Here is a 12,260-nt window from a genome sequence, read left to right as displayed (position 1 = left end):
GAGTTAAAGAAACTAACTAAATTTAAGAAGATTGAACCGTGTTTTCGTCAATGGAAGTATGTTGGTCTTTTGGAGAATAATGGATGAGATTTTTGTATTTTAAAAAAGCAAGGTCATATGCATTTCGATCAAGAAATTCATTTTTTCTTCAGTGTAGCGAATTTTGGGGAAATCCGAGCAACGGTGTCGGGACTTGGTATACAGTTACCCCGGGAGGAAAAATTTATTAATTCTTCCCGAGAAACACAAGTGAGCTGGGTCACGCGTACTCCGGTCGACCTTGACCCTTTAACCCGGTTTCCTTTTGATCCCTCTCTGCCACTTTTCACATAAGTGACATTCAAGCAATTATTAATGCTCCGGGAATATCCAGGAACGATTGGCGTCCGTAAGGGATTTAACTTAAATATTATTTAACACATTCGCGGACAGCCCTGTCACAGCCGTCGCACAGTGTTGCGTGGTATAGGGGTAATTGGACAAAATTAAAATAAGCTGTTAAAATAAAAAAGTAAACTTTGTATTTTATTTTTATTTAACTCTTTTGAAGTTTTTTACTAAAATAATGTTAAAAATATAACAAGAAGAGTTTGCTCACAACTTTCCTCGCCCAAATTAGAAAAGCAATTAATAATAAAATAACTGAATTAATTTATATTTGTCTCATAACAAACAATAAAATAAAAGTATTTGCTCAAAAAACAAGCTTTCAATAATTATATGCTAAATATTACACACTACAAATTAAACAAAAGTATTTGCTTAAAAATATTGAAAAAAAAAACAAGTCTTCAGTGTACTAAATATTACATTACCTCTATTTTTCATAAATGACAAAAAGTTCAGAAAAATAAGTCAAAAATCTAGTCAGACTGATCATCATCACTACTTGAGGAACTAGATAGCTCTAAGCCAAAAACAGATTCTACCAGTGTGTTCTGAGAATTCTCAATAATTATATACTCTTTTATTTTATTATCATACAAAATATTTTTATTTTTTTTAGTAGATTGTCTATAAGAAGATGATTCTGGGTCAGAGGTCAGTAAAAGAGTTGAAATTATATCGGTGTTGGCATTTACCCGTGAAGTTTTTCGGCTGTTACATAATCTGATTTTTCTGAATTCTTTGTGCCTTGCTTCTAAAGCATCTTCCGCAAGTTGCCCAATAGGCAATTCAAAAAAATCAATTATGTCACAGCCATGCACAAGAACTTTGTGCACCGAACTTGGCATATAGTACCAGCTATATAAATGTAAGTATAACCTACGAGTGTCATTTAGCAAAATGCGAAAATTGGTTATATCGATGTTACAACCAGACGCCAAAGTTCTTAAAATTAAATGAAATTTTTCAATTAGTTCTTTATCGATTCCGGTTATTTGAGAGCTTAAAACAGGATTTTGAAAAAAACGCCTGGCAGTATTGTTATCATTTGTGGAGCCATATCCTGGCTTTGGCTTATCAACTATAAGACCCATTTTGCTCTTAAAATTCTCCTGGATGGTCCTTTTTGTGTTTTCTGTAATTGCTTTATTTTCTGCGCCTTTCACTTGCCAAGTTTTAATTGGCAACCGGTATGCAATATGCAACAAACACTCAAAGAACCTGATTCAGCAATGGAGAGTTGATATGCCAAAACGATAGTTTTGGGTTACTGGAGATTTATCTAAAACCGTATCAGAGTTCAATTTCTTTGGGAGTGGCTCCACAAATGGAAGAAGCAATCAGGATGTAGCGCATTTACAACAGAACGTAAAGTGTTGTATTTTCTAACTGACAGATCAATATCATAAAAAAGAGCCAGTGCTTGCTTAGTACTCAAACATTTTTTTTCAGAAGAAAATTTTTCATTAGAAGAATCCATACAGTGTTCTGTAGCGAAACGCAATTCTTCAACGGTATAGTTTTTTAGCAAAGGCTCTACTCTCCGTTTCTTTGTTTTTAAAGAAGAGTCTTCGAATGATTTTCGAGGCCTTCCGACTAAGTTTCTTTCTTCTACATGACTAAGTGAAGGCCCTTGGTTAACTTCAGTTATATCAACAGTGATAGATCCACTTAGCCATTGGCTGTGATTTTTTTCTAACTGGCTGCGGGTTCGATGACTTTTCTGTCATAAATCCTTCATTTTTATACAAAACAAATGACTTTGGTCAATTAAATGGCTTTCTGTTTCACTGCAGATATCTTCATCAAGATTTAATATTGATTTGATTTTCAAAAAAATATTTTTTTCCTTATCATTTTGATTGCTTACCAACCATTCTTCAAATAAAACTCTTTTTGGTATAGTGTAAGCCATATCTAAAAAAATTAAGAACTAAAAAAGGGGCAGTTTGGGGCAGCAAAACAACATAGTGTAATAAAGTACACTAGTTGAGGTACTAATATACAAAAAATTGTCGAGGACATATGCGGACATTTTTTTAAAAGTTTTCTCAAAGATAGCTTAATATTAAAATACGCTCCGTTGCGTTGTTTACACGCATTTTATAAAAAAAAAATATTTGTGATAAGTGTCTGCAGCTATTTTGTAAATAGTACGGTACTTAATTTTATTATCGACCGACTTTTATTTTTGGACTTTTGTCCATTAGGCGCAACACTGTGCGTCGTGGCCATAGCAGCCATTTTTAAATTTGCTTGGACGGCGCTAGCCGGCCTAAAATACACGTTATTCTTATGGTAGTGAATCACCTGTGTTCCAGTAAACAGAGAAAAGTAATATTCGTTAGCGAGTTGATGCGAAATTTATCTCATGAGCTATGGTGGGCACGAGGCGACTTTTAGCGTATGGTGCGGACAGCAACGATATGACGCTCGCTTTGTTTTCACGTTTTACTCAGTTTCGTACTTTTCATAGTATTACTGGTGTCTAATCTTCTTGTTTATTGTTTGGTTATAATTGTTTTTGACTGACATATTCGTTTTTTGTATACCACGTGTGGCTTTCCCTAGGTATGTATTGATTTTGTTTTATTATAAAATTTGTTATTTATTTAGTTTAGTTATACATTTCAACTGGTGATAAATATGGATTCCAAGGAAGAGGCGCGGTTGCTCAAGCTACTAGAGGAGACATCAACCGATGAGGAATCGGAACCACTCGGCTCTGGAAGTAGTGACAACTATGATCTTAAAAATGACGTGGCCGACTCCTCAGATTCTGAACAGCAAGTGAATATTTCTCCTGAGACCAGTAGATCATCATCCCCTCCATTTTCTGAGCCTGTTTCTCCCACGAACAGAATATCGACACCACAAATTTCGCAATCCGATTCAGATGACCAAATGGATCCATTACCAGTCGAAAATGATTCGGCCGATTCTGAATCACGGTTGGAATTGATGACTTCTCCATGAATGGAAATGGAATAGCAAAACAAATTTGTCTTGATCGGGATTCATCAGATACACCCAAAATAAAATGTCCCAATATAAGAAAACTTTTTAGCTATCATCCTCTATATTACCATCCGATTTTCTCGTCGACTATGAGCGGCCGCCGATTGGAACAAATCTTGCGATGTTTCTGCACACACAATAAAAACGCATCTCCAAGCAAGGATAGGTTATACCGAATTAAGGAACTTCTGGATCACAACTTTCAAAGGGCTTATAGGCCTACGAAAGAGTTGTCTCTTGATGAATCAATGTTGCTGTTTAGAGGACGGCTTTCCTTCAGAACGTATATGAAAAACAAGAAGACCAAATTAAATTCTATGAACTTTGCAATCCCGAAGGCTACGTTTTGAACATAGAAATTTACAAAGGGCAAGGAGCTGAACCGCCGGATGGAAATCTTACGAAAATTGAGGCCTTAGTCACAAGACTCTTGCAGCCATATCTCAATCGCGGACATAATATCGTCATGGATAATTACTATAACAGTATTTCTTTGGCAAAAAAACTTGTCGGGTTAAAAACTCATGTCACAGGTACCCTCCGAAGCAACAGGAAAGGAAATCCTGTTCTGGTCACAAAAAAAAAATGTCACTTGGAGAACATGTTTGGCTGCGAAAGGGAAAAGTATATGTGACGAAGTGGAAGGACAAGTGCTCTTACTACTGCGCATCATCCTGCCCTAGTGAACACCGCTAACAGAAAAGGTAATCCTAAGATCAAGCCTATTGAAATAGTTGACTATAATAAGTTCCGGTATTGACCGGTGTGATCAAATGGTTTCTTATTATTCTTCGCCAAGAAAAACCATTTTTTGGTATAAAAAGGTCATTTTCCATTTACTGGATGTCACTATATGGAACTCATACTATTTATTCAAGAAACTCTAAACGGGTCTAATCATAAAATCTCTGCTACAAATTGATACAGAAATTAAAGATGGGAGATCATTGCTGCAACTCCCACCTAGGTTTAGGCCAACTCAGAATAAATATGTTCCTGTTCCAAGTACAAGCGTTTTTGGGGATCAGAATTATCAGGACCATTTTCCCCAGACAATCCCAGTTCCTGATAACGATTCAAGGAAGCGATATTTCTTACGATGCAGGCAATGTTCAAAATTTTCAAAGAGGAAGGAAACCAGTTACAGATGCCCTGGCTGCCCTGAAAGGCCTGCATTGTGTGTGGAGTGCTTTGCACCTTGGCATAGCGCTTAGGGTTTTTTTAAAATGTTTTCTGGTATCTTTTGTGTTTTCGTTTAGCTTTTTTGAGAATGTTAAATAAGGTTTTTGTATTTTGATTTAGATCTGTTTGATTAGGCGAATAAACGTATTTGTATACATTATTTGTGCTCATATTCATTTTTTTCCTTTTTTTTTATCGTGACGGTGGTAGCAGGTCTGTCCCACTAGACCAGAAGAAGTAGTGTGGTGGGACAGACCTGTCATAACCGTCTTCTATTTATAGAGAAAAATACGCAAAAATATCATGTTTCTTTCAATATTTCGTATATTCCCGCAAAAATCAACTAAATTAAGTAGGCACTGTCCGCGAACGTGTTAATAAAAAAAAAGTACACTGCCGCGTTTTTCTAAAATAAAATTTATTTTTTATATCCTTGTTTAGTTTTGAGCAAATTTATATTCTTGTTTTTTTTTAATTTGTATATCTTACTTGATATAATTATTGTTTCATACACGTTAATGTATTTTCTATTTTTGTTTAGATTTCTTTGTTCATTCGGGCGGGTTCTTCATTTGACGTAAACGTGACAGCTGTGTGTGTGAAAAAAAAATGACAAAAACGTTCCAGGGTTTCCCCCTTTTTTGTCCAAATGGCGCCTGTCATTAACATTTACTATTTAACATTTTGCTATATAAACATGTCATGTACTATAAAAACTGAAAAATATTTGACTATAAGGGATTTCGATGAACCTGAATTTTTACTACTGAAGTATGGTGAGATGAATTGTTCTATTTTCATGATATAAATAGTAAAGTTGAGCATCTGCCTCATAATATAAAGTATTAATTTGATAAGCATGCTCCCTTAAGGTCCATTAGAGTGATTATGCAATAAGAGGTTTAATGGGGCCAGGCTCAAATGTAAATTAAACAACTTTACAGGGAATTTTGGACACAATTGTTAACATACTTGAATAAAGGCGTTATTTATTTATTTATTTGCTGAACCAATTTTAAAAACAAAAGAAAATTAAAATTGGGGTGTGAGTGGGGATGAAAATAAACAAAATTGATGCGTCGCAGATTTCCTACTGACAACCGTAATGTCGGTCGCAAGGCCAAAATCGAGCAGCCCCGTCCCACTAATCCAGATTTCTCCTGGAAAGTGGGTCAGTGGGTCATCCGTCTGGCAGAGGGAGGGGATGGGAGAGGGAGTGACCCACATTTTATCTCCCCGGCACGTGACCCAATTTCTCCCCCCTTCCCCCACTTTCGCTCCAATTTTACCACTGCCTTGGCACATAACGAATTCTGCAAACTTTTGCATTTCTTTGGAATTAAAACTTGGCAACTTTTTAGGAGTTTTGAATCCCGTGTGCCATGACTGAAAAAACAGTCAATTTAAGTCCATTCGTTTTTCGAAAAAATGTCTAAATAGTCTAAAATAGTTTTAGTTAAATGTGCACTTCAAGGGTATATCCGTTACAAGAAAAAAACCTACAAACCCAGAGGGGTACTACCAATGCAGATACTTTTTTTTATTTACAGATGTATTTTGTGCATCAGGGGGCATTTTTCGACGTACAAAGAAAAAAAATAATTTTTACCAATGGCGCTCGTAAGGGATTTATCCTAGATATTATTTCATAAAAAAAAGCACCAGGGCATTTATCTAAAATAAATTTTATTTTTTAAATCCTTGTTTAGTATTGAGCAAATTGATATTCCTGATATATCTTACTTGATATAACTATTGTTTTATACACGTCAATGTATTTTCTATCCCTTGTCAGTTGTTTTAAATGACGTAATTTTCTCCCTTGTGTAAACAGAATAGTATATCTATATTCTACAGTTTAATAAGTATACCTTGACCATATACAGTTGAAAACCAAAAATTTATTAAAAAATTGTTAAATAAATATATGTATATTTAACAATCATAATATATGAAATGTTGCTTGGAAATAAAAGACAAATTATTTTGTTTCTTATAGGCACGAGGTATGAAACAAATTTACTGTATAACATAAAACAAGAACTTCTCTGGTCCATATGTATCATGTTGAAAAACAGAGATTTTGCAGAATTTTTTACTGGTAAGCTGTTTGGGGTGGGTGGGGGGTGTAAGGGTAGTGTTGATGAAAAACGTTTTTATTGCATGAAATAATTGCCTTAAAAGAAACAATTTCATATTATTCTTTATATCTAATCACTTATACGCAGCATGGAAAGCTTTGTATAGTTTTTATCAAATCAATCTTTTTGAATGGTATTTTTTTAAAAATTTCTTTAGTAAATTACAAAGGTTTTTTTCTTCTAAGGATGTCTAATTAGTTCTTGCAAAAAAACCGTTAAAAACTAGATATGTAAATCCCGTGTCGATTTTTTTAAATGCCGTAATTTTCTCACTTCTGTAAACAGAATAGTATATGATATATGTAAATTTTACAGTTTAATAAATAATATACATTGACCATATTCGATTGAAAACCAAAAATTTAGTAATTTATGTAACGATAATAATATATGTGTTGCTTGGAAATAAAAGACAAATTATTTTGTTTCTTACAGTCACTCCTGGACTAAGAATTCTATTATCTTGACTTTTTATGAATCGATTTTAGTCAGTCATTTTTTCAAGAGAGTCCTATATATTGTACACCCTTCTCTTCATCGGTAAATTTGCTTGGGCATTTTAGTTTACACCTACCAGAATACAACATACTGTTAAAACAAGTTAAAATACTAATTAATTTATTGTTAAAAACACTCACGTGCACGGTTGTCACCCATATATGGAATATATGGAACGGATTGTCACCCATATATGGAAGACGGCCACGTCTCCCATTTAGAGAAGACATTCTTTATTTTGTTTTTTTTTTTTGTTTCAAATTTCAATGCACCAAACTTGCCCAACCTAACCCAAACCAGAAGAAAAAAGAAATTTCCAAGAACCTTTTTTTTCTATTTTTTGTCAAGCTGGATTCAAATCCTGGATTTAGATCCTCTTTGACAATGTTTGAAATGGAAACTCAAGGTTCTTTATTGTTACAGTTTAGTGTGAATCAAGATGAGTCGAAAAAATAAAGCCTTGAGCGAAGAACAACTTCGGCATTATTTGGAAAATTCGAGATGATTCACTTGAGGATCCTTCTTGGATTAACTGCGATCCAAATGCTGGATCATCATCTGATGAAGAAAATTCTGCAGATAGAGAGGACGTTGGCCTACTTGTTGACAATTTAGTCCGAGACGAAGAGGAAGGGGAATTTTTGGAAGGAGAAGAATATGAAGGAAAATCTAAGAATTTTGCATTTACTGGACCCCATGGTCTACAAAAGGAGATCGGAGATGTCGGTCCCCTGGACGTATATTTACACATTATAGACCATGATGTTTTGAATTTGATAGTTAAAGAGACCAATAAATTTACAAAATACTCCCGTATAAATAAATGGACAGATACAGACGAAGAAGAGATCAAAACATTTCTGGACTTAACTTTATGGATGGGTCTTGTTAGAATTAGCAGTTTACAAGATTACTGGGCAAAAAAGGGGATATATAAAAATGAAATTGCATCTTCAGTCATGTCACGAAATAGATATCAACTTCTGCTATTCATGTTGCATTTCAAAGATAATAAAGAAATTGTTGTAGGAGACCGTCTTGGTAAAATTCAGGCATTAGTCGATATTATGCAAAGAAAATATCAAGAACTGTATTGTCCTCGGGGGAAGTTATAGTGGTCGATGAAACTCTTGTTCCGTGGAGAAACCGTTTAATTTTTAGGCAGCACATACCTAACAAGGCACATCGTTATGCCATAAAACTCTTCAAGTTGTGTTCTACAGATGGATTTACCTGGTCTCTAAAAATGTATTCAGAAAAGTCAGCATCTGGTGTTCGAGAATGTATGTCTTTTGTTGGCTAAAGATCTCCTTCACCAAGGACGGACATTATACATCGACATGTTGTTGGCACTTTTAGAAAAACCCGAAAAGATATACCCAAAGAAGTTGCCAAAGCCAATCTAAAAAGGGGCGAGGTTAAATCACTTGAAGATCCAGAAGTACAAAACATGCACCAATAATGGTACCCGTAAATCGAAAAATAAAATCCAAACAACATGACTCAAACGAACCATCAACCAGCCAAGACGACACCACATTTTTAGTACCTACTGATACTGCTACGGGCTCTGATACCGATCCTGCTTCTGACACACCCCATCAGTTAGCTGTGCATTCATCAACTATTGTCGGCAAAAAAAGAAAGCATGAACCTTCCACTAGCAAAGATACCACCGCAATTAAAGTACCCATTACTCAAAGTCGCAAAAGGAAAAAGAAATCATGAGCAGCTACCGAAAAACCTATAGGAGTGATGGCATATGATAAAGGAAAAGGTGGCATAGATTTATCTGACCAAATGGCATCCTACGTTTGTACTCTTCGCAAAGGAATTAAATGGTACAGAAAGTTAGGACTAGAGATATCGCTGGGTATTTCCGTGGTAAATGCTTGGGTGGTATATAAACATGTTGCAAAAAGTACGATAGGTATAAGAAAATTCCGAGAAACTTCTGGTCGCCGGTCTAATCAATATTGAAGGACCAGATAAAGGAACGTCTTAAAAACAAAAATCAGCTACAGAAAAGAACTGATGCAAATGGAAAAAAAATAAGAAGAAAATGTAGCTTGTGTTATGCAAAACTATGCAAAGAGGCCGGAAGGAAGGAGGCAAAAAAGAAGGCCAAAGGAGTATATACCTACTGTGCCATATGTCCAGGATCACCCCAGTTATGTTTAGACTGTTTTAATTATAAACATAAGTAAAAATATTTTTTATCTCTCTGTAGAACAGTTTTTCATTACTTTTTTTTTAAATAGAATAGGGGTTGTTGTTGCGTTTTGATATCCATTTGTTTAAAGTGTTTATAAAGTTATTTTAGGAATAAATGGAGTTTATTAACATTTAAAGGGCCCTTTATTTAAAAACATAGTTATATAATACTCATATAAAGCTACCTAAAACCAAGTATACCATAATGTTTCCTAGGGGGCCACGGTTTGAAAACGCCATTTAAAATACATTTAGCGTCACACATATGAGGGAGACACGGCCTGATCTGAAACATTTCGCGTCTCCCATATATGTATGACGGGCCCCCTAAGAAGAAACATCACTGTCTCCCATATGTGAGTGACATGGCACGCAATGTGTTAAAAGGGTATTTTAATACAAAATATAAATAAATAACAAACTCACCTAATTAGCATCAAAAGCCAAATAAAACATCTGACTCTAAAACATATCAACATATGGCTGGCTATGACTTGTAATTAAAATAGGTACGACATATGATGAAAATGCCAATTAGAGCTGACACTAAACCCCTGCATTTATGATACAATACCGACAATGACATAAAAATCCCTATAATGACAAATCACATTTAAAATGATGGCTTGTGGGTCAAAATATTCCAATCTTCAATACAAAGTTACTACCATTAAGATCTGTATTTACTTAACAGATCTTTAGATTTGTAAATGGGATGGCATTACATGCATTAATGAGCAAACTAAGTTCGACGGTTTACTAATAAATTTTAACATTTGTATTAAACAAAATATTAAATTTACCGTTAATGTAACGTTAATACACAATAGTTCTTTATCTTACCCTCTTTTAATATGTAGAAATCTGTATCGTCCTAAGTTTAAATTTTATATTAGGAATCCTAGATATTGTACAATGTTTTTAATTTTAATTTATTGTTGTTTTGATTCCCGATAACGGATAGTATATGAGTTTTATTTGTTTAACGTATATATTTTTTCTGATGTTCTGGTACATTCTTAACCTGTATTGTTATAGCGAATAAGCTCCTTTTAAAATTGTCTTAAATTACTTGTATTTCATTTTAGTATCTGATGATGACTGTTTATACAACCGACATGCATAATACATTAAACTAAATGAACTACATGCATTTTTTTTGGGAGATAGAGACTTCCCCATTTAGAAGTCTTTATATACACATTCTCCTACAAAATATGGACTTTTCAACAACTAGATTTTTGTTTTTTATGAAATTATAATAAATGTCAATCGGCAACATTTACCCCCCTCCCCCAAAAAAAGCCTCGTTCTCACCTGTTAAACTACTGCAGTTTGGTCATAAACTGGGACAAATCGTACTCGTCCTCGTACTGTTTGTGCTCCCACAACTCCGGCAGTGAGTCGAGTACGGCTCGCATGCCGTTGTTCGACTTTTGGGCGGGGCCGCTTCCACTTCCACCGGGCGTCGGCTTGTTCGAGAACAAATCGAGCAGCTGCTCGGTGCCCATCGTTTCCAGTCGACTGTTTTCGCCGCTGATCACCGTGTTCGCCGTTTGCACTTTGAACTTTTGCAAACTGAAAAAGAAAAAAAAAACACGGACGTTTCGACTGTAGTACACATGTAGTGAACATACGTGATTACTTGAATAAAAAATTAAAACTTTCAACGCATCCACGGCACCGTATTTCAAAATTTAAAAAATTAATTTTATTTCTATGAGTATACAGGATGTCCGGAAAAAAGAGGCCTTTTAATAAAGAGGTATGCGTATACAAATGAATGGAGGTCGCGTAAAACAAATAATTTGGGGTCATTATTCTATGAGTTTTATTATAATAAATAATTTAGCAATAATTTATAAAAAATAGTTTATTTTTACGTTTATTTTGTTAACTTGTTAAAATGTATCTGGATTTTAAAATTAAGATATCTAATAAACGGATTTTCAGGCCGACATTTACTAAGGAATACTTTTTTGACGAGAAAAGATTGGATAATTAGAATCTCTTACTAGAACTTTTTTATACAGGGGTACAAAAAAATTTTTGTATTTTTAACTATGTCTATGTCTTCTAATCAATTTTTTCTTTATTAAATCCGCCATTACTTAGAGGAAAAGAGACCAAACGATGTACCAAGGAATGCATGTTAGCCATTTTATGTTGAAAACAATGGTTAGAGTCACTAGTTACGTATCTCAAAGTATTTGTTTCTTGTTTCGAAGGAAAACAGTTATTGAGTTGATCTACAAAATTACCAATATTGCATTTGCTTTTGTCGGACACAGCAAATACATCATCAACATAACCAAACACGTGGGAAGTAGTGGAATGTATTTTTTGCATTTAACTCAAAACGATTCATAAAGAGCTGTGCTAGGAAAGGAGAGAGGCAATTACCCATGGCTATACCTTCCAGTTGTTTGACAAACAAAGTTTTGTTAATTTAATTATTTCTTGGATATTATCGAAACCACATTACTTTCCAGAAGGTCAATCAGATATTCCAAAGTTTCTGTATGTATGGGAATGCTTGGGAACAAAGAAGATACCATCGAAAGAAACAATAATTTCATTTTCACTATTGACTTTTGAAATAAACTGTTGGCTGTTGTTGACTGAAAAACATTCATCAGGTAATTTTAATGTCTCAAACTGCTGAAACTGCTCTGTTTGAAATCTTGTAAGTTGGAGGTCCTATAGTGGAGGCAATTGGTCTCATTTTATTGCCAGGTTAACGGATTTTTGGTAAACAATATAATTTTGGAATTGTTGGGTTCGAAAGTTGTTGATACTTGAATTTTTCTGAAGAGGAAA

General features: G+C 34.5%; 2 protein-coding genes across 12 annotated transcripts in view; one reads left to right on the top strand and one right to left on the bottom strand.

The window, feature by feature from the left end:
* Positions 1-12,260, bottom strand: part of LOC126746762 (TATA-binding protein-associated factor 172) — a 138,169-nt gene that overhangs the window by 675 nt on the left and 125,234 nt on the right. For all 10 annotated transcript variants that reach the window (XM_050455102.1, XM_050455106.1, XM_050455109.1 and 7 more), the window contains one exon: positions 10,758-11,018. In XM_050455102.1, the coding sequence (XP_050311059.1) occupies positions 10,766-11,018 (253 nt within the window). In that variant the 3' untranslated portion in view covers positions 10,758-10,765. The remainder of the gene's footprint in view (positions 1-10,757; positions 11,019-12,260) is intronic.
* The window catches only part of LOC126746784 (DNA fragmentation factor subunit beta), a 148,153-nt gene that overhangs the window by 98,671 nt on the left and 37,222 nt on the right, over positions 1-12,260 (top strand). The gene's annotated exons all lie outside the window — the stretch shown is intronic.

Source organism: Anthonomus grandis, chromosome 18 (genome assembly GCF_022605725.1).
Source record: "Anthonomus grandis grandis chromosome 18, icAntGran1.3, whole genome shotgun sequence".
Taxonomy (NCBI): Eukaryota; Metazoa; Arthropoda; class Insecta; order Coleoptera; family Curculionidae; genus Anthonomus; species Anthonomus grandis.
Note: the sequence above shows the minus strand (reverse complement) of the source record. Positions and strands in the feature narration are given on the sequence as shown.